The sequence below is a fragment of the Tasmannia lanceolata genome, unplaced genomic scaffold (assembly GCF_043159265.1).
Source record: "Tasmannia lanceolata isolate RefF3 unplaced genomic scaffold, GAP_Taslan_0.1 ptg000012l, whole genome shotgun sequence".
Lineage (NCBI taxonomy): Eukaryota > Viridiplantae > Streptophyta > Magnoliopsida > Canellales > Winteraceae > Tasmannia > Tasmannia lanceolata.
The window spans coordinates 12448895-12471831 of record NW_027518689.1 but is presented as its reverse complement, the minus strand read 5'-3'; the positions used below and the strand labels follow the sequence as shown (position 1 = coordinate 12471831).

The 22937-nt window shown below is 39.3% G+C and overlaps 1 protein-coding gene across 4 annotated transcripts in view; it reads left to right on the top strand.

Moving 5' to 3' along the window:
* The window catches only part of LOC143887627 (serine/threonine-protein kinase/endoribonuclease IRE1b-like), a 31954-nt gene extending 27337 nt beyond the window's left edge, over nucleotides 1-4617 (top strand). For 2 of the 4 annotated variants that reach the window (XM_077391736.1, XM_077391734.1), the window contains one exon: nucleotides 62-4617. In XM_077391736.1, coding sequence (XP_077247851.1) covers nucleotides 2209-4230 — 2022 coding nt within the window. In that variant the 5' untranslated portion in view covers nucleotides 62-2208 and the 3' untranslated portion in view covers nucleotides 4231-4617. The remainder of the gene's footprint in view (nucleotides 1-61) is intronic. The other 2 variants (XM_077391738.1, XM_077391737.1) reach the window with 1 other exon arrangement.
* Nucleotides 4618-22937: the final 18320 nt, after the last annotated feature.

Here is a 22937-nt window from a genome sequence, read left to right as displayed (position 1 = left end):
TTATCCCAATCTCGTGTTCATGTAATCCTGATCATTCTTTATCCCTTCTCTTGGCTTGCAGGCACCATGTCTACTCGTGCAATTCTTGATTGGATCCGTGGTACATTAAGAGAATCCCATATCTATGCCATAAGTGAGCAAGAGAAAAATCTCTTCGGCTACGTGGCAACCATTAAGCTCGATTGGGGATTACTTTATGCCGCATCAGAGTGTTGGGATCCCGATCATCATGTCTTCCGTTTTGACAACCTAGAAATGTGTCCCACCTTTGAAGAATGGTGTGCCTTATTGGAATATCCTGTGGATGGCCCTCTAGTGAAGCCATCCTGTGTTCCAGATTATCGTCCTTTGTTCCTTCGCTTGATGAATAATCCAGATGAATCCATGAACTCTTTCATCAAAGGCCAAGAAGTGTCCATGCAGCAACTGATTGACATTTACCCTCCTGTTGGACACATTGGTGCTGTTGATATTCAAAAAGCTCGACGGCGCGCTTTGAGATTCTGCTCCTTTGCTAGGTTCCTCACTGTACAGCCTTCTCGCTTTGCGTCAGCTGTTCTTCTGGACCTCGTTGATCAAATGGATCGTGGCGCCAATCCAATTCCTACTATGCTTGCAGAAACCTTCAATGGATTGGATGATATGGCTCACCTTCGTGCCAGTTCAGGTCCAGGCTCTTATATTCGCTCTTTCGTTGGGTCTTTCTCAGGATGTCCTGCATTACTTCAAGTGTGGTTATGCCACAAGCTAAAAATTGCAGCTCCTGTCCATTTTGATCATACGTTATACACCTTCAGTGAATGGCGTCATGATGTTTCTTTCGATCATAAAAGCGATTGGGTTGAATGGTTAAATTCTCGCCAAGAAGATCAGATTTATTGGCAAATTCCTGGAATCCAAGAAGCTGTCTTCAACACCGGAGAAGCTAACTACGTTCACCTTCTTGGTCTCAAAAAGACTTCCTTTTATGTTCCTGCCAGGATCCTGCGTTAGTATGGAAGGGAGCAATCCATTGTGCCTCCCCTTCGTCATTTCTATCCGCCTGAGGATCTCAAGCCCAAGATTGTCAAAGCCGTTTCATCTGCTTGGGATGTCAAAATCATCAAGCCTCTAAAAGAGTTAGCTGAGAAAGATTGTCGTTCAAAGAAGAAGTCTAAAAAGAATGCTTAGTTCCATGTTTAATCTTATCCGTTTATCTTTGAAAGATTGAACCATGTACTCAAATTTTAATGATTGATCAATAAAGTTCATCTTTCTCTCTCATTATCCTAGTCTATGCATGCGTCATTGTTTACTTCTTTCCTTGATTTTAAAATGTGTCTTTCAAATATTACAGGGCAGTAAAACACCATAGCTAACCCCACTGCTCCTTGGGTTCGGGTCTCTTCACGATTGGAGAGGAATTCTGTCTCTCCACCACCCTCTCTGAGAACCCAAGCATCTCCTTCTTTCTCATCCTCACCAATGGCAGATAACCAAGATGGCCTTCCACCTGCTGCTATTACCGATACTCTTACCTTGATTCTCCAGCAGCTTCAAGAACTCAAAGAAGAGAACCGAGTTATCAAGGCTCAGCTTTCTGAAAAGTTGGGACCATCATTGTCCAAGGATAAAGGGCCTATGCACCAAGCAGCTACTTCAGCAGCACCTGCCCAACCAATGTTCATCAATATCCCCGATAAAGCCGAAGAAGACTTAGAAAAAGAGCAGTACAGCGAGGATCGCAGTAGGCCTTCTCAGTTCATGGTTGATAAGTCTGTTATGGAGAAATTAGAGACTCTTACTAGGAAAGTTCAAGATATTCAGTTTCAAGACCAGGGTGGTTTCAATCACAGTGATCTTACTCTATTTCCCGAAATCCGCCTTCCTGCTAATTTTCAAATGCCCGATTTCGACAAATATGATGGTGTGGGTTGTCCAATCACACATTTGCAAATGTTCACCATCATGTGTCAGCCTCAAGGCTTATCTCCTGAGCAAATGGCTCAATTGTTCCCAGTTTCCCTAACCAAGGTTGCTAGGAGATGGTTCATGGTCTTGGACAAGACTCGTTACAGAACATGAAAGGATATCGGCGAACAATTCATCAGGCAGTTCAAATATGATGATGGGACAGAAATCACCAGAAAGGATTTAGAGAGAACAAAGCAAGACTCGAGGGAATCCTTCCTGATTTTTGTGAAAAGATGGAGGAGAATAGCAGCTCAGATGATGGAGCGCCCGTCTGAGGAGGAGCAGGTTCAAATAATCATGAAAAATATTTCCCCCCAACTCCAGTATCACATGTCATTGCAATACTATCCAGACTTCAAACACTTCATTGTGGCTGGCACCCAGATAGAGGAGGCTATGGCTCAAGGTGTATTTAACCGTAGCAACCCAAACCCCAGAGACTTCAAAAAGTCCCCTCCAGCCCAAGTCAGTAGCATCTCTCGTTCCAATGCTCAGTCCTCCAAATCCCAAGAACCTCTAGTAATGGACTATGCTCAACCCGCGACCGCACCTCGGCAACAAACCCGGGTAGAATTTACCCCTCTCCCCATTCCATCTTTAGAGGTGCTTAAGCAGTGTCTGGCTTCAGGTCGCATAACCCTACCTACCATCCGGCCTCCACCCAATCCTCTACCTGCAAATTGGCGAGCTGACCTACACTGTGAGTATCACAGAGGTCCTGGTCATCTTACTGACAACTGCATTGCCTTGAAATATAGAATCCAGAAACTCATTGATGAGAAAGTCATTGCATTCCAGCCAAGACCCAATGTCACCCAAAACCCACTACCTGGTCATGCAAACCCTCCTGCTGCCGTTAATGCCATAAACATAGGAGATTCTGAGTTTGACCCTATCACCCTCATATGCGCTTTAGAACCCGTTTCTGAACCCCAAATCATCTTCTGTGATGAATCATACCCAAGAGAGTCAGTACCTCCCTTGGTAATCACCTACGAGCCACAAGTCCCTCAAATTATCACTTATGATGAGCCTGAATTGGATGAAGTCAGACATGTGACAAGGGGCGGAAGAATTTTCAAACCTGCTGAATTGAGAGTCGAAAACCCAGGGGCATTGGCTCGAGGAGAGGAGCCGCAATATGTGAAAGATCCAGATGATGAAGTTGTGCAACAGTTGAAGAAAACTCAGGCTGTTATATCTGTATGGGGATTATTGATAGCATCAAAGAAACACAGAGAGGCTGTGTTGAAAGAATTGAATACCACACAGGTATCCTCAGAGATATCTCCGGAACAACTGGCTGAAGTTGTTGCTCTAACCCAGGCCACCAGGGCCATTAGTTTCTCAGATCAGGAGCTGCCTCCTCAAGGTCGGAATCATGCTAGAGCTCTTCATGTCACTATTGTCTGTAGAGGCAAGAAAGTACCATCTGTGTTGGTAGATAACGGATCCGCCTTGAATGTGTGTCCATTGAGAACTGCCATTACCTTGGGTTTCGGTCCCACTGATTTTGCCGAATCAACTCTTGGTATCCTCGCATATGACAACACCCGCAGAAATGTGGTCGGAGTCCTCACCACCAAGATCGTTATAGGCGGTCAAGAATTTGAGGTTGAGTTTCAAGTTATTGATATCAAAGCCTCGTTCAATATGCTTCTAGGACGTCCCTGGTTGCACAAGGAAGGTGCTGTTGCTTCAACCCTTCACCAAAAACTGAAGTTCATCAAAGATGGGAAGTTGTTCACTGTCAGAGGTGACGAAGAGCCAGAAATAGGGCAGATAACAGGAGAAACCTTGATCCTTCCAGTTGCAAAAGCAGATGACTACAACTTGAATGGTTTCGCATTCGACGTTGCTGCTATTTCTTATGATAACGCCTCTCGGGAGGAGTTGTATTTGCCTTTTGCCATCAGTCCTGTGGTGGCCAAGATGATGAGAAAAATGAATTACTTCCCTGGTATGAATTTGGGCCGTGATCCAAGCAAGGCATCTCACTGGCGCCCAATCAAAGCAAACCATGGAATTTTCAGTCTTGGATATGTACCTACTGAGGAGGAGGAGGAAGCCATGGAAGAATTGTTGAAATTGAAGGAAGAAGTCCGCCGCACCGGAAGGGTACTCCCAATGGCTCCATATTCCTTATCGATGAATGGTCATTTTATCAAAGAAGGTGAGACCTCTACATACTATGGGTTTTCTGAACCATGGTATGACTCAGTGACAGGGATCATGATACCCGGTTTGGAAATATTCAGTGGCCTTGCTCTCCCATAAACAGAACCGCCGATATATTATGTTGAGAAAGCTGTTGAGGACTGGTTAGTCTACCTTGAGCCAGATGTGCTGGGATCTTTGTTTGAAGAAAATGTGCCAGATGTTGATTACTATTCTGAAGAACAAGAAGAGACCGATTGTGAAGATGTGCTGGTGGCAGTTATTCAGAGTAATGATACATTTACTGAACCTCAGAGTCAGATTGCACCTGCAACAGAAAATCTTTCAAACTGGAGTTCTGATATTTTTCCATCTTATTTTATTGCTAAGTCAAGTCTAGTCAAGTCGATTGAATCAGTGTCAGTGCCTAGTCCAGGCGAGTCATTTTCTGAGTTTATTTACTATGTGAATCCTGAGCCTGTTCAGGATGAGTCTGATAATAATGATGTAATTTCTTTCAATTCAATGAAATTTGATTCTCAGTATGTCTCTGTGTTTGCTTCTGACTTTAATAATAATGATAACACTCCCTCCTCAGACGAGGAAGAGGGGATCGACGAAACTCCCCTTGAATTGCAGCATATGCTCAAACAAGAGGAGGAGCGCCGAGCCCAGCCTCTTAAAGATGAAATCGAAATTATAAACATCGGAACAGAAGATTTAATACAGGAAATACGAATTGGAAATACTCTATCCTCTGAAGAGCGCGATGAATTAATAAACCTACTTAAGGAATATAAAGAAGTTTTTGCCTGGTCCTACAAAGATATGCCCGGGTTGAGCGAAGACATTGTTCAGCACAAGCTACCTTTGTTGCCTGGGATTAAACCTAAAAAGCAGAAGCTAAGGAGAATGAAGCTCGAGTGGGTCCTGAAAGTAGAAGAAGAAGTTACTAAGCAGTTGAATGCTGGGTTCCTGCAAGTGGTAGAATATCCAGAATGGCTCGCAAATATAGTACCTGTACCGAAGAAAGATGGAAAGGTGAGAATGTGTGTAGATTTCAGGGATTTGAACAAGGCAAGTCCAAAAGATGATTTCCCTCTACCACATATCGATATCCTGGTAGACAATACGGCCGGGCATGAATTACTATCGTTCATTGATGGTTTCTCGGGCTACAATCAAATTAAGATGGCACCCGAGGACATGGCTAAGACCTCGTTCATTACACAATGGGGGACATATTGCTATCGAGTAATGCCATTTGGTCTTAAGAATGCCGGTGCGACATATCAAAGAGCAGCTACAGACCTACTCCATGACATGATACATAGAGAAGTTGAAGTTTATGTCGATGATATGATTGTAAAGGCCAAGGAAAGGAGAGATCATATCCCAAACCTTAAGAAGTTCTTTGAAAGAATTCTCAAATACCAGCTTCGCCTGAATCCTAGCAAGTGTGTGTTCGGGGTTACCTCCGGTAAGTTGCTTGGATTTATGGTGAGTCAAAGGGGCATAGAGGTAGATCCTCTGAAAATTAAGGCTATCCAGGAGATGCCGCCGCCTAAAACCGAGAAGGAAATTCGAGGATTCCTAGGAAGGATACAGTTCCTAAGGCGATTCATCGCTCATCTGACATCAACTTGTGAACCTATCTTTAAGCTCTTAAAGAAAAACTCTTCTAAAGAATGGACGAAGGAATGTCAACAGGCCTTTGAGAAGATAAAACAAAGTTTGGCTGAACCACCGATAGTAGCACCAGTGATACCGGGGCATCCTTTGCTGCTTTACTTGTCAGTAACAGAAACCACAATGGGTTGTATGTTAGCACAGCAAGATCCAGAAACCAAGCATGAAAAGGCTGTGTATTATCTCAGTAAGAAAATGTTGGAGTATGAACAGAAGTACACTGTCCTAGAAAAAACCTGCTTAGCTCTGGTTTGGGCTACTCAGCGACTCAGGCATTACCTTTTATCACATAAGGTCTTGCTCCTGTGAAGGATGGATCCTCTGAAATATCTCTTTGAAAAACCAGCCTTGACAAGCAAGACCGCCAGATGGTTATTGTTGTTGTCTGAGTTTGACATCACCCATGTAACCCAAAAATCAGTAAAGGGCCGAGTCATTGCTGAGCAATTGGCAGAAGCACCCCGAGAAGAAAATCAGCCTTTCAAACCAATGTTCCCAGATGAAGAGATCATGATGGTAGAAGATGAATATCCAGAAACTGGTTGGACCCTCTATTTTGATGGAGCAGCAAATCAAACAGGACAAGGAGTAGGGGCATTGCTGGTGTCACCTCGAAATGAGCATGTTCCCCTTGCCGTTAAGTTACAATTTAATTGCACCAACAATATGGCAGAATATGAAGCATGCATTGTTGGGCTTGAGGCTGCATTGGCCTTAGGCATAGAGAATCTTGACGTATATGGAGATTCGAAGCTAATCATTTGCCAAACTCAAGGAGAGTGGAGAACCAAAGAAGAAAAGCTATTGCCATATCATGAATACTTGGATGCTCTTGCTAAACAATTCAAGTGCATCACTTTCAGTTATCTGCCAAGGTTGAAGAATAGATTCGCCGATGCCTTAGCAACATTAGCTTCTATGATTGACATACCTCACAATATGAAGATGAGGCCCATCACGGTTCAAGAGCAATGGGCTCCTGCATATGTTGATGCTATAGAGATAGCTACAAGATGTCCCGATGGAAAACCATGGTATACGGACATAAAGAACTACATCTCAGGCCAGGGGCATCCTAATGAGGCGTCGAGTAAAGAAATAAGGACTTTGCAGAGATTGGCAGCTAATTTTGTCATTTGTGGAGGAGAGTTGTATCGACGGTCTTTCGATGGAATTCAACTCTTATGTGTCACTGAAGATCAGGCAGAAGAAGTTCTCGCAGATATTCATGAAGGGGTGTGTGGGCCTCATATGAATGGAAAGATGTTGGCAAAGAAGATCCTACGTCTGGGGTACTATTGGCCAACATTGGAAGCAGATTGTCATACATTTGTGAAGAAATGCTATAAATGTCAAATACATGCGAACCTCATCCATGTACCACCCACCGAATTGCATTCTCTTACCTCTCCTTGGCCGTTTTCGGTATGGGGAATTGACATCATTGGCAAGATTTCTCCTAGGTCATCTAATGGTCATGAGTACATACTCGTTGCAATTGACTACTTCACCAAGTGGGTCGAGGCCGCTTCTTATGCAAAGCTTACATCCGCATCAGTTGCTAAATTCATACGCACCAACATTATTTGCAGATATGGAATTCCCCATGAACTTATCTCAGATAATGGATCTCATTTCAAGAAGGAAGTAATCTCTCTTTGCGAAGAGTTCAAGATTAAGCATCATAAATCCTCGCCTTATCGTCCACAGACAAATGGAGCGGTAGAAGCTGCAAACAAAAATGTCAAGACTATCATTAGCAAAATGTCAGAAACTTATAAGGATTGGTCGAATAAGTTGCCGTACGCCTTGTGGGCTTACAGAACATCAATTAGAGCTTCAACTGGGGCAACCCCTTACTCTCTTGTTTACGGGATGGAGGCAGTGCTACCTGTTGAGACCCGTGTACCTTCGCTTCGAGTATTGACTGAGGCCAAGTTGCCAGAAAATGAATGGGCAGATGCCAGATATAAAGAGCTGAGCATGCTAGATGAGAAGAGGTTAAAGGCGCTTTACCATGTACAGGGTTATCAGCGCAGAATAGCCAGGGCTTTTAATAAAAAGGTTAAAATCAGAGATCTAGAAGAAGGCAATCTTGTTTTGAAAGAGAACCGAGCACCAGTGTTTGACCCAAGAGGCAAATTCAAGCCAAATTGGTCAGGACCATACATTGTGGACCAAATCTTACCCGGAAAAACCGTCAAGCTCCGTAATTTAAATGGAGAAATATTACCAGAACCAACAAATCTTGATCAACTCAAGAGGTTCTTTGCTTGAACACCAGAAGGCCGACTTTTGGCCGAACAAATCCCAAATTCATAACCCAAAGTTAAAAAATATATAACCTTTTGCGAACCCTTTTGAGCCTAAATAACATTTTCCTTTAAAAGCCCAATATATTGGGGGCATTCGCCCTGAACTACGCATGACCTGATCCCTACACTGGGGTACGTAGGCAGCTCGGTCAAACCGAGTTCGATTGTTTCAAAGGAAGAAAATCAATCATTCCAAAAAGAAGTTGAAAAGAAAAAGAAAAAATCAATGCAAAAAGAAAAGAAAAATTAAAATACCTTCAAATTAGGAGCATTCGCCCTGAACTACGCATGACCTGATTCCTACATTGGGATACGTAGGCAACCTGTTCACAGGTTCGGTCGAAACTCTTGCAAAACCTTAAGCCATTCTTTGAAAAGCCCTACCTCACCTATAAAGTCCTTTTGGTGTTCAAGTAAAAAGAAAAAGAAAATGAAAAAATAAAGAAAAAGAAAAAAAGAAATGGAGCTTGAAGATCCGCTACATTGAAAACCTGAAAAGGCGATCTAGGCAAAATTTAGGATCATTCCCAGTTGAAAACCTGAAAGGGCGGCTTAGGCAAAAGTTAAGGGGGTGAGTCGAAAACCTGAAAAGGCGATTCAGGCAAAAGTTAAGGCCGAGCGGTCCGCCAAGTTGAAAATCCAAAAAGGAAGACTTGGTCGTGGTAAGATGGGATTCACGCCAGGAAAATTACCTCGATCTCTGAACTCGCGGTAGGTCAGGCAAAGCTAATAAACAATGATTCTCGAAACTAGGGGCATTAATTTCAAAGCAATCTGAAAGATGATAGAAAGATATATGAAGTATCACTATCTTAAAAATAAGTGAAGAAGTTTATCAATGGAGAAACATTCTTTAAAAGAGGCTAGCCTAACCCAAAAGAAAATGCTGAAAAGTCATAAGCATCATGAGATTACTGGAGTAATCTTTCTTATTTTGTCTTTTTATTACAAATGTCTGTGGTTCTATTTTGTTAAAAAAAAAAAAATATTACGAACTCTATTTTTAGAATTGTTGTAGGGTGCAATCACTCTGAAGGCAGGTTCATTAACATGTTCTGAGAAACTTGGAAAAAGGTGACACTGCCACGAATGGCGAAGATCTTTGAAAGAATAATCTCTGGTCAATGAATAGAAGGAGGTAAGAATACCTCAAACTGGGGAAGGTTGCTAATGAAGTGGCATCTCATATCCAAGCCTTGAAAGTCCTTTGTTGCATGGTCTTATTAAATCCTTTGCTTCCAAAATTGTTAATTGGAGATTTCGATTTCCTTTTTCTGATAATCTCTGTCAAAACTCAAATTATCATATCTCTCTGAATCCATGTGAAAATAATATTTTCTCTTTGAGCATCATAAAAATGTGATATCTCATTTCCTTGGAATCCGTACAAATACGGTATTTCATTCTCTCCAAGTCCATACGACTATGGCTTTTTATTCCCTTTGAACATCATACAACTATGATATCTCATTTCCTTGGAATCCGTATAAATACGGTATTTCTTTCTCTTCAAGTCCATACAATTATGGTCTCTTATTCTCTGTGAGCATCATACAACTATGATGTCTCATTTCTTTGGAATCCGTATAAATACGGTATTTCATTTTCTCCGAGTCCATACAACTATGGTCTCTTATTCTCTGTGAGCATCATACAACTATGATGTCTCATTTCTTTGGAATCCGTATAAATACGGTATTTCATTTTCTCCTAGTCCATACAACTATGGTCTCTTATTCTCTTTGAGCATCATACAACTATGATGTCTCATTTCCTTGGAATCCGTATAAATACGGTATTTCATTCTCTTCGAGTCCATACAACTATGGTCTCTTATTCCCTTTGAACATCATACAACTATGATGTCTCATTTCCTTGGAATCCGTACAAATACGGTATTTCATTCTCTTCTAGTCCATTCAACTATGGTCTCTTTTATTCCCTTTGAACATCATACAACTATGATGTCTCTTTTCCTTGGAATCCGTACAAATACGGTATTTCATTCTCTTCGAGTCCATATAACTATGGTCTCTTTTATTCCCTTTGAACATCATACAACTATGATGTCTCATTTCCTTGGAATCCGTACAAATACGGTATTTCATTCTCTTCGAGTCCATACAACTATGGTCTCTTATACCCTTTGAACATCATACAATTATGATGTCTCATTTCCTTGGAATCCATACAAATACGGTATTTCATTCTCTTCGAGTCCATACAACTATAGTCTCTTTTATTCCCTTTGAACATCATACAACTATGATGTCTCATTTCCTTGGAATCCGTACAAATACGGTATTTCATTCTCTTCAAGTCCAGACAACTATGGTCTCTTATACCCTTTTGAACATCATACAACTATGATGTCTCATTTCCTTGGAATCCGTACAAATACGGTATTTCATTTTCTCCGAGTCCATACAACTATGGTCTCTTATTCCCTTTGAACATCATACAACTATGATGTCTCATTTCCTTGGAATCCGTACAAATACGGTATTTCATTCTCTTCTAGTCCATTCAACTATGGTCTCTTTTATTCCCTTTGAACATCATACAACTATGATGTCTCTTTTCCTTGGAATCCGTACAAATACGGTATTTCATTCTCTTCGAGTCCATATAACTATGGTCTCTTTTATTCCCTTTGAACATCATACAACTATGATGTCTCATTTCCTTGGAATCCGTACAAATACGGTATTTCATTCTCTTCGAGTCCATACAACTATGGTCTCTTATACCCTTTGAACATCATACAATTATGATGTCTCATTTCCTTGGAATCCATACAAATACGGTATTTCATTCTCTTCGAGTCCATACAACTATAGTCTCTTTTATTCCCTTTGAACATCATACAACTATGATGTCTCATTTCCTTGGAATCCGTACAAATACGGTATTTCATTCTCTTCAAGTCCAGACAACTATGGTCTCTTATACCCTTTTGAACATCATACAACTATGATGTCTCATTTCCTTGGAATCCGTACAAATACGGTATTTCATTTTCTCCGAGTCCATACAACTATGGTCTCTTATTCCCTTTGAACATCATACAACTATGATGTCTCATTTCCTTGGAATCCGTACAAATACGGTATTTCATTCTCTTCTAGTCCATTCAACTATGGTCTCTTTTATTCCCTTTGAACATCATACAACTATGATGTCTCTTTTCCTTGGAATCCGTACAAATACGGTATTTCATTCTCTTCGAGTCCATATAACTATGGTCTCTTTTATTCCCTTTGAACATCATACAACTATGATGTCTCATTTCCTTGGAATCCGTACAAATACGGTATTTCATTCTCTTCGAGTCCATACAACTATGGTCTCTTATACCCTTTGAACATCATACAATTATGATGTCTCATTTCCTTGGAATCCATACAAATACGGTATTTCATTCTCTTCGAGTCCATACAACTATAGTCTCTTTTATTCCCTTTGAACATCATACAACTATGATGTCTCATTTCCTTGGAATCCGTACAAATACGGTATTTCATTCTCTTCAAGTCCAGACAACTATGGTCTCTTATACCCTTTTGAACATCATACAACTATGATGTCTCATTTCCTTGGAATCCGTACAAATACGGTATTTCATTCTCTTCGAGTCCATACAACTATGGTCTTTTATTCCCTTTTGAACATCATACAACTATGATGTCTCATTTCCTTGGAATCCGTACAAATACGGTATTTCATTCTCTTCGAGTCCATACAACTATGGTCTCATATACCCTTTGAACATCATACAACTATGATGTCTCATTTCCTTGGAATCCGTATAAATACGGTATTTCATTCTCTTCAAGTCCGTACAACTATGGTCTCTTATCCCCTTTGAACATCATACAACTATGACATCTCATTTTCTTGGAATCCGTACAAATACGACATTACATTCTCTTCAAATCCATACAACTATGGTCTCTTATTCTCTTTGAGCATCACACAAATGTGATGTCTCATTCCTTGGAATCCGTATGAATATGGTATTTCATCCTCTTCAGAATTCATTCGAAAATGGTATCTCATTCTCTCGTTGCCCGTTTGTAAACGGCACCACAGCGGGATTTCTTATTACATTCCAATTCTAGGATTTCATCTAGGGTTTTGCATTATGTTAAGGTGCGTTGTGTCTAGAGAGTCCTTTGTCGATTAAAGCTACGCAAAATGGTTCTGTCATTTTTGCTTTGGTATTCGATGACTACGTCATCTTTACCAAAGAGGGGCATCTGTAAACACCCCATTTTGCTTTGTTTTAATCAACAAAGAAGTTAGTGTTCTTGTTATCAGTCTCTTTCAGTGTTTTCCATTCCCGTGTCCGCTCCTCTTGTTTTCTCGATCTTTTTGGTTATTTTTGTCATGTTTTGTGTCGTCCTGATAATTGTTGAGAAAGGTTATTCCCGAGAATCCGAGCAAAAGAGAATTTGGACCCATTCGGTGGGCCCGCATTGAGCATTTATTGAAATTTGGACCGGTTTGGGGTGGGCCCGCATTGAACATTTGCTTAAATTTGGACCAATCAGAAGGCCCGCATGTTGTTTTAATGAAAAATGAGTTTCAAGCCAATTTTGATCCGATGTAAGGAGGCCCACCTTTCCTTTAAAGGTCATCCTATAAAGATAACTTATGAGAAGCGATTAATTTGAGAAGTATAAATGGACGGTTTTAGATCGTCTTTCAGCGAACAGGGGGCCCGCCATTTCTTGATGATTTTCGTGCATTTTCGGCCAAGTTGGAAAGTGGGGCCCGTAAAATATTCAATATGCAATCGCCCAGCGTTAGGGATGTATCCAAGTTGATGCGATTGGTCAAGGTTTAAAAGATCAAATTTCTTTAAGGAATATTTGTTCGGCCGAATAGTGGGTCCACCCCTTATAAAAGGCTTGATTTTTAAATAATTATGGGCGCATAAATCCATTTAGAAGGTCTGTTCACGAAGGGAGTGATCATTTAGAAAGAAAAAATATTAAAGGATGGCCAAAATTCTTTCCAATGTGAAAAGATACGTTTGTATCTCTCAAAGTGGAAGCATGGGCAATATTAGAAAGAGAGCAGACTTAAAAAAGAAAAAAAAAAAGAAAACCTCTTGGCAACTTTCCCTCAGAGGGAGATCGAGCAAAAAGGAAAGAGGGGGAGGATTAGAAACGTTTGGAGGCAAGCTCTCTCTAGAGGCTCTCGGCTGAAGAAAAAAAAAAGAATAAAAAAGAAGAAGAAAAAAAAGGAGGAGAATCGGTCTGAGGAGAGGTGGGAGATGAATGGTTGAAAGGGAGAGTGCGATTTCTCTACAACCTTCCTTGAGTAGCATCGATGATTTTCTTTTGACAGATCTCTCTCCCTACATCCTCTACTCTCTCAAGCAGCCTCTCCCTCGGTGTTCTCTCCCCAGCAGCAAGCCGTAAGTGGTTTTTTTTTTTAAAAAAAAAGAAACAAAAGGGACGAGAAAACAGAGCTTCCATTTTCCCTACCCTCTATCTTCATAGCTTATCATCTCTTCACTCCCTCACCAGCAGCTCCCTTCTTACTCTATTTTTTTTTTTACGTGTTTTTCACTCACCCATCCTATCTCAGCAGGAAAACAGAGCATCTGTTTTGCTACACCAACCAGTCCTCCCATGGCCTCTCCATCTCCCCATCATTCTCACGTTCCCCATATCTATTCTCTCTCCTTTATATTCCCTCTAAATTAAAAAAAAGGAAAAAAACGTGAACAAACAGAGCATGCGATGCTCTGTTTTTCTGTTCTCTCTCTCTCTCTCTCTCTCTCTCTCTCCCTCCCTTAACCTCTCGTTCTGTTCTTCACCACCCTCTCTGTTTTTGTTCCACACCACTCCCCACACTCTCTACCGTTCTGTCACTCCCCATCTCTCTCTCATCCTCATTCCCACTCCCCATCTCACATTCTCTGTCAATCTCTATCGGCCTCTCACCTCTCGGTCTCTCCGCATCTCTGTGTCTCCCTATCCCTCCCATTCTCTATCTCTCTTATTTTCTCTATTTTGTTTCTCCATCTGTCTCTCTCACTCCCTCGTTCCATCTGTCTCCCTCACTCTCTCACAAACTCTTTCTTTCACTCTCGTTCTCTACCACTGTCTCTCACTCTCACACTCTCCCTCTCTATATCTCTATCCCCATCCACAGCAAGAAAGTAAGAAACAAAAGAAAAAAAAAAGGGGAGAAGAAAGCGGGTCGGATCACAGCGTCGGCGGGATTTTCGGATTTTTCGGCTCTTGGACTCGGCAGAGATCTCGCCTACAGGTTAGTACACTATTCTCAGATTTTTCCCAGATGATTTGGCATTTTTTATGAATTTTGCATGGTTTTTAGCATTTTATTAAATTTAATTCAATATTAAATGTGTGAACTAAAAATAATGATCTGCATGAGTGTTTCAAATCCGTTTCGTCCCAAAATTTAATACGATGTTCTACTTAAATAGAGTAAAATAACTATCGGATCAGATCGGACATTGGATAAACGGTTTTGTAGAAAATGAGTGAGGAGTAGAATTTTATTTAAAAAATTGGCTGAGAAATTACGAAATTCAAAAAAATAGCCATCTCAGGATGATCTATTTTTTGGAATTTTAAATTTTTCTTGTGTTCATCACATCAGAACAAGGTTGGAGGACGTTTTCCGGAATCGTAATTTTCTCGAAAATCGTGTTTTAAAAATAGAAAACTCTTCAAAAATATCTTTTCGAAGAAGAAAAATAAACTATATACTAAACGAATTCCAAAATTAATGAAATTTCGTAGGAAAATAATATAATGCTGATACATTTTACCATGACTTTTTGAGAATTTTTGGAATTGGTTTGGTATATTATTTTATGCTTTCTTAGAAAATTATTAGATTTTGGGAGAATTTTTACAGACATCATATCACAGATAAAATTCTCCAAATTTTTACAGTAGTCTTATATTCCATATTTCTAGTTGCTGTAAAATTTTCAAGTGATTTAGATCTTGTTTCATATGGGATGTATTTTTAATTCATAATCTTGTCTGAAAATTAAAAAATCCGAAACTGATAGTAAATGCTTTCTAAAATTCATGAAAATCTCACAGCATGCTATGTCTACTTATATCTTGTTACTGTAGAAATTTCATTGAATTTAGATTCCTATTTCCAGTAGTTTCTGTCTTATTTTTGCAATCTGATCAATTAATTGTTAAATCAAAATTAAATATGAGCTTAATGTAAAATCTGTAAAAATCTTTCAGTAAGCTACATTTCATCATATCTTTCTGCTGTAAAAGTTTCAACTCCTTTTGAATTCGTTTACAACAGTTTCACTTGTAAAATCACTCATATGTTTAAAATTGATAAAATTCATTGAAAATCCGAAATTAATTAAAAATCATCTGAAAATCTCTAAAGAACCTTAAAACTCTGTCACATATTAACTCCTTAATCCATTGAAACAAAAATCTTAGGATCTTTAGATTTCCCTTGAAAAATGGCCAGTGCATCCATAATCGTATCTCAATTGCAACCGATCTTTGACAATTAGAATATTTAAGCTATAGCATGTTGTTGGCTCCGAGGTTACTGTCCACGGAAATCCTGAGATATGCCAGGCAATAAGATGCTATAACCTAAGCATTAAATTGCGCAAGGAAAGAGTGCGATTCCCTTCCTTGGATGCTATTCGAGGCCGAAATTGGTGAACCCTAGAGCCATTGGTAATCCTTAAATGTCCAAAAATTGAAAATCCTTGAAATCTGAAATTAACTAACTTCAAGAGCTTAAATCGATTTGTCTCGAGTCTTTCGGAACCATTGGATTATGGTTTCCGATATAAGAACCATTAGAGCCCAATTTAGGAACACTGGTGTCGTGTCTTGTCCTAGGTTTTAGGGAGTCTTAGGTTTTAGGGAGTCCTAGAGTTAGGAGTCCAGCCTCATCACGGACGTTTGCTATGTATAGCAACCGTGCCATAGGTCTAGTTACACTAGTCACCCAATCTTTCCCTAGGACAAGCCTAGTAAACTAGGATGTAGGCTAACCTGCATTAGTCTAAGGAACAACTTGCATTTAGATAAGAATCATATAGCATCTTAGATGAAATCCTAAGATAATAAAATCCTCAACTTGAATTAAATAACTTCTCTTAAAACTGTTGAAACAGTCAAATCAGTCTAGATCGGTGTCTTAGCTGAGTTAGGCATAAGTAGCTTAGCTTAGGTGCACCGAACTACGTCGACTCTGATCCCAGTGAGGCTTGGGTATGTAGGCAGCTTGGATGTCTGATGGCATACCAACCGCGAGTCGGCACCACAACAAATTGTGGTGTTTTGTATATTAATTTTCTTGTAAATGCTTAATCAAATCACTTAGGATTTTTCATGAAATTAGAATTTTAGGAGAACTTTCACTTAGATGGAATTCAAACAAATAAAGTAATCAAGATACACACTTAGGACTTACATTGAAATTAGATCATAGGATGCATGTCACATAGTTCGCACATTAACATAGAGTTGAATGAGCCATTTAAAATAAATTTAAAAGAGTTAGCTTTTGGAATCGAAGACCGATTATCGGGCAGGAATGGTGCATGTGGTGGATAAATCCCCATACCTTCCATTCTCGTAACCAGGTAGCGAGTTTAGATTTCTGGTTAATTATGGGTCCTAGATCCCACATTTAGGTGGCGACTCTGCCAGTCTCTTTTGTGTGGAATTCGGATTGCCTTAGTGATCCCAAGTTCACATAAAAGATGAATTAAAATTAATCATAAAATGCACACGCCAATCGCGTGGGTACGAGAGACCAAGAGAGTGCGTGGCGGCTCGCGCCCCACCCCTCTCGCGGGATCGGGTCCCACACTTCTAAACGCAATAATTATATGATTTCTATTTTATTTCTCATGTGCCTACTGGGTTCTTTATTTAAATTAATTAATTTGTTTGAATTTATTTCATATGGATAAAGTTATGGTGATAGTTAAGACAAAATCACTCCCATGATTGAACAAAACATGTCCTCACTATGCTAAAAAGATTTATGCATAATTCCCTAGATGCCATTCCCCCAAAAAAAGTTGTAGTGATAATTGATTATCATATTGATACTTTTATCTCTTTGAACAAATTTATTTTCTCTTATTTTGTTTCATACTGAATGCTGAGTGCAGCTTATTGTTGCTATATTAGGAACTTCTTGGGCCAGTTCCTGAAGGATTTGACGATTATATTGCAAGTCGATATCCAGATCTGCTAATTGAAGTGTATACAGTTGTATCCTACACTTCAAGGAAGAGCAATGCTTTCAAGATTATTTTTGAAGCAATAGTGACTATTGATCTTCACAGCAATGTGTAGTCTTATACTTATAAGGTTTATGAGTGATTTAGTAGTAAGTTCAGTACCTAATTTGTGATTATGTTGTTGAGATTTGGAAGTTGGAGCCTTTAAATAAATTGGTTGGTTTCTTTTATTACTTAGCATAAAAGTTACGAAGATCTCATTTGTTTTTACGCAAGTTATACTCCAAGTACCTATTGCCATCTTGATTTCAATGGAGATGCTCATCTTCATTTCAAATTTTCAATAGTGGTGCCTTGGGAAGAACCAAGTGACACCCAAGTATAGGAGGTAATCTACGTTCATTGTCCTTTTGACATCTTTTTGTATATTTTGATGTGGGCGGCCTTATTTATGTACCGTGATGGATGCACTTTTGTAGGCCTCCCATGGCTTTAAGTTTTGATGGTTCTTTCTCACCTGCTGAACATCATCAACTCATCAGCATTTAGTGAACATGAAATAGGGGGCAAGCCGAAAAATGGGTCTTGTCCTTTCAAGGTGGAAAGGTCTTTCCACTCTGGAAAGCCTTTCTGTGCACTAAATAGAGAAAACTGGTGATATTTCCTTTGCACCAGATTCTTGCCTACCGAACTGGCCCTTAATCAAGGAAATAAAATAAGGATACTGATATTGGCACTACCGTGTTTTAATAATTGCACTAGCTGTCTTGTCTTTTATTTTTCAAACAGCTGTCAAAGGTTATTACAGCTCTCAGAAGCCCATTAAAGTAGAAAAAGACAAGCTGAGTGTGCAATTATTAAAGGGATTTGCTCGGAAGTTTCGCGGAAAGGACAGTAATCTTGTATTGACAATAAAAAACCTCAAAAAAGTTCCTAAAGCTTCTTATATAGAAAATTAACACTATCCTATCATCCAATGAGAAAATAGTCTAAAAGCTATAAATTAACACGAATCGTAAACATGTCACGTGGACCTTATAATAAGCTTATGGCCCGTTTGGATGCCTCTCATTTTGTATTTGAATTTGGAATTGAGTTTTGAATACAAAATGAGTAGATCCGGCAGCTCATGTAGAGGGAGAAAGAGAGGGAAGGGGGTACTTCCTAGTGGAGGGGAGAGGTTGAGGAGCAAAGAGGGTGAAGGAAACTGCCACATCTGTGGATTTCCAATTTCTTATTTCCAAAGCATATTTAGAAATCTGATTTTTTTCACTGTCAGCTGGTGAATTAGAAATCCAAGAATTTGATCTGATCCAAATTACAATGCAAAAAGGGCTGCAAATGAGAGAAATCCAAATCCAAATCTTCTCGGCATCCAAACGGGCTCTTATTGGATTTGAATTGTTATTGGATTTGAATTTGTTATGGCATTAAATATTAATTACAATGTTTCTTAGATTCACTGGAAATGGTGGTTGTCATGAGAACCGATAAAAGTGTTTATTGTCAATTGCTTAGAATTGACATTTGTACTAGTTGATGCCCGGTCTGTGATTTGCGGCAACTCATGTAGAGGGAGAAAGAGAGGGAAGGGGGTACTTCCTAGTGGAGGGGAGAGGTTGAGGAGCAAAGAGGGTGAAGGATACTGCCACATCTGTGGATTTCCAATTTCTTATTTCCAAAGCATATTTAGAAATCTGATTTTTTTCACTGTCAGCTGCTGAATTAGAAATCCAAGAATTTGATCCGATCCAAATTACAATGCAAAAAGGGCTGCAAATGAGAGAAATCCAAATCCAAATCTTCTCGGCATCCAAACGGGCCCTTATTGGATTTGAATTGTTATTGGATTTGAATTTGTTACGGCATTAAATATTAATTACAATGTTTCTTAGATTCACTGGAAATGGTGGTTGTCATGAGAACCGGTAAAAGTGTTTATTGTCAATTGCTTAGAATTGACATTTGTACTAGTTGATGCCCGGTCTGTGATTTGCTTTGTTAACTTGCTATAAGACCATCACTAGAGGTATTAGCTTGGATGTTTAGATTACAAAGGACTATTGCCGGATTAAATGGTTTTTGTCCATTGTCCTTGGGTTTAGTGTCAATTCCTTTTCCGGGGACGTTCAGTTGCCACGCACGGTTTATTCTATTTTTCTTGCATGGAAGGAGGAATTACCAAATTATAGCCTTTTGAGTTTCCTCCCAAATTAAGAGGAAAGGAAAGTACAACATAATTTTTACTTCTATATTGTTTGTACTCAGACCTGCATCCAAACGGAGGAAATCATATATTCAGCCCTTTATACTTACTTGTGACAGCCCGTCTCGTGCATTTATGACTACCGTTTTACACTAGCGGCCACTGTCCCAAGTAAAAGGAGCAAATATGTGATTTCCTTATTTTCAATAAAATTTGTGAATGTTGGAAGACACTCTTGTAAAGGATTTTCCTAACAACCTTCCTATTGCGCCGTGTCGAAGCTTATGGGCACGTTTGGCTACGAGGAATTTGTTTTCATGATAAATCGGGCATCTTCAAGTGTGAAGTCTCTGAAAATCAGGAAGACAAATCCGAGAAATGGTTGTCTCCGTGATGAGAAGTTGCTACAAAACCGGAAAATGTTACTCTGGTTTTGAACAGAGTTTTTTGTTTCCAATTTTTATCAACTTCTCATCATGGAAACAGTCGTTTCCGGGATCATGTTTCCTAATTTTCAGGGTCTTCACAATTGAAGATGCCCGATTTATCATGAAAACAAATTCCTGGCAACCAAACGTGCCCTATAGGAATAAGTTTTTTTCATGACAGAACTACCATTGTTTTATTAAAAAAAAAAACCTTACTTCAAGTATATTCAAAGTCAATTTTATAAAAATCACTTTTGAGAGCTTTTTGGGAAGGATTTTATATTTTCACTTACGCACCTTGTCTTTTAGTATTTAAAGAGCTGTAAAAAAGTTATTACAGTTCCCAAAAAGCTCTCACAAGCCAATCCTATATATATATATATATATATATATATATATATATATATATATATATATGAGAAAACGGTTCCTACACATATGTGTAGATAAGTTATCTACACACTAGCTTAACATACAGTGGGGGCCACATTATTTGGGTGATCCAAACCATTCATTTTTAAGGCCCTCACATAGATAGGGTGTCCACAAAAAATCAGATCCATAGGATCATCCTAACCATTCGAACTGTAGAGGCAAAAAATAGACTAATTTGTGAAGGTTTAAAGACATCCATTTTACCTCCACAAATCGTAGGGTTGGGATGATCCTATGGATCTGATTTTTTGTAGACACCCTATCTATGTGAGGGCCTTTAAAATGGATGGCTTGGATCACCCAAACAATGTGGGCCCCACTGTATTTTAAGCTAGTGTGTAGAGAACTCTCTACACATGTGTAGGAACCGTTTTCTCTCTCTCTCTCTCTCTCTCTATATATATATATATATATATAGAGAGAGAGAGAGAGAAAGTGACTATGAGCGGTCGCTCATATAAGGTTAAATGCGCAGCAGCTTCGGAGCCGTCGATCTCAAACGATCCTGGCCATTCCATACCCTTTTCAGAATGTAAAGAAGAAAAGAGTCTCTCTCTCTCTGTTTCTCGACAGACGCACCAAAATCCCTTCTCCCCTACCCTTCTCGCCTGCTAAAATCCACCCAAAAAAACTTACAATCGTCTCTCTTTCTCGCTCGATAAAAGAGACTCGACTTGCCATTCTCGCTCGATCGTTTGCCATTCTTGCTCGAAAAAAACCCAAACCCTTTTCAGATCTTTTACAAAAAAAAGAGTCGATCGTTTGCCATTCTCGCTCGAAAAAAACCCAAACCCTTTTCAGATCTTTTACAAAAAAAAGAGTCGATCGTTTGCCATTCTCGCTCGAAAAAACCCAAACCCCTCTTTTCTTGCCGTGAAATCCCTCATCTCCGCCGGTTTTCCTCCTCCAACGAAGGAGCAGACGTCCGCCGTTCTCCTCCCAGGTTAGTTTCTAATTTGATTTTTTATTTTTTTCCCTTTTTCTCCTCCCAGGTTATATATATAATTTCATTTTTTATTTTTTTCCCTCCAACGAAGAAATCTGCCATCTCCGCAGAAGCCCGGCGTTCTCCTCCCAGGTTAGTTGTAATTTAATTTTTTGTTTTTTTTCCCTTTTTCTCCTCCCAGGTTATTTATATATAACCTCATTTTTTGTTTTTTTCCCCTCCAACGAAGAAATCTGCCATCTCCGCAAAAGCCCGGCGTTCTCCTCCCAGGTTAGTTGTAATTTAATTTTTTGTTTTTTTCCCCTTTTCTAGGGTTTCAGATCTACATTTTTGCTTTCTAGGGTTTTAGGAGTTTCGATTTTTCTTTCTAGGTTTCTCCTCCAACGGACCAGATGCCATTCTCCTCCCTAGGTAAGTTCTATATTTCATTTTTTGTCCTTTTTTCCCCTTTTCTAGGGTTTCAGTTAGGCTTTTTTGGTTTCTATCCTCTTCTAGTGTTAGTGTTTATGTTTATAGGGTTTATAGCTTGGGTTTTTTGCTTTCTACCCTCTTTTGTGATGGTGTTTGTGATGGTGTTTTCGGTCCTCTCTTCTCTTGAGTTATTTGTCCCCTTGATTTTCTACAGTTTGATTTTCAACTGTAATGCACCATTTGAAAATATTTTCGATATTTTAGAGCCTTTCAGGTAGATCAATTTCTGTTTTGAAGGTATTTGCAGTTGATTTTTTTAGTATGCTATTTGTAGATTTATTTCCCTGTTTTCTTTGTGATTTTTGCCTCTAACTCATTGTTATTGCAATTTCATCAAATTTAGTTTCAAGTTTGTGTAGATTCCTCTAGAAAAATAACTGGTGTATCTGTTTTTTCATGGTCTGGGAAAATATCCGTTTCATTTTAACATATTTTTGGTGGGGTTTTTAACTTATTTGGAGGGGTTTTTTGTGTTTTAATGGCTTTTGTTGGTGACTTGGATGTCGATGCTATGATAGAGTAATGTATCTGGATGTGGTGATTTTTTGTACTTAAAAAGATTTGGAGTTCATGGGTTTTTCTGCTGTTCCTGTTGGTTATTTGGTGATTTGGATAGACCAAGCATTTCTATAGATTTGTGCTTATGTTTATGCTTTGGTTTATTATTATGTAATTGACATTGATTTGGCTTACATGTTTTTTGTTTTATTTGATTGTCTTGAAGTGAAGGGATTGAAGAAGTGTACTCGAGTTAATGGATGATAGAGACTACTGTATAGATTTTGGTTTATCAATTGATGATATTGACGCTAATAGACTGATTATGGTTGGCGATATGTTAGGAAATGATGAAAGTGAGGTGGGATATATATCTGTTGATGAGGAGGTAGACCCAAATGAGGAGGGAGACCCAAATGAGGAGGGAGGTGTAGAATTTGTTGATATTGATGATGGTGGTGAGAGGAATCTGGGTAAGAAACCCTTTTTGGATCAGATATTTGATAGTGAAAATGATGCATACGAGTTTTATAATATATATGGGTTGGCCACCGGTTTTGGAGTATGGAAATTATCAACTTATAAGTCGAAGATAACA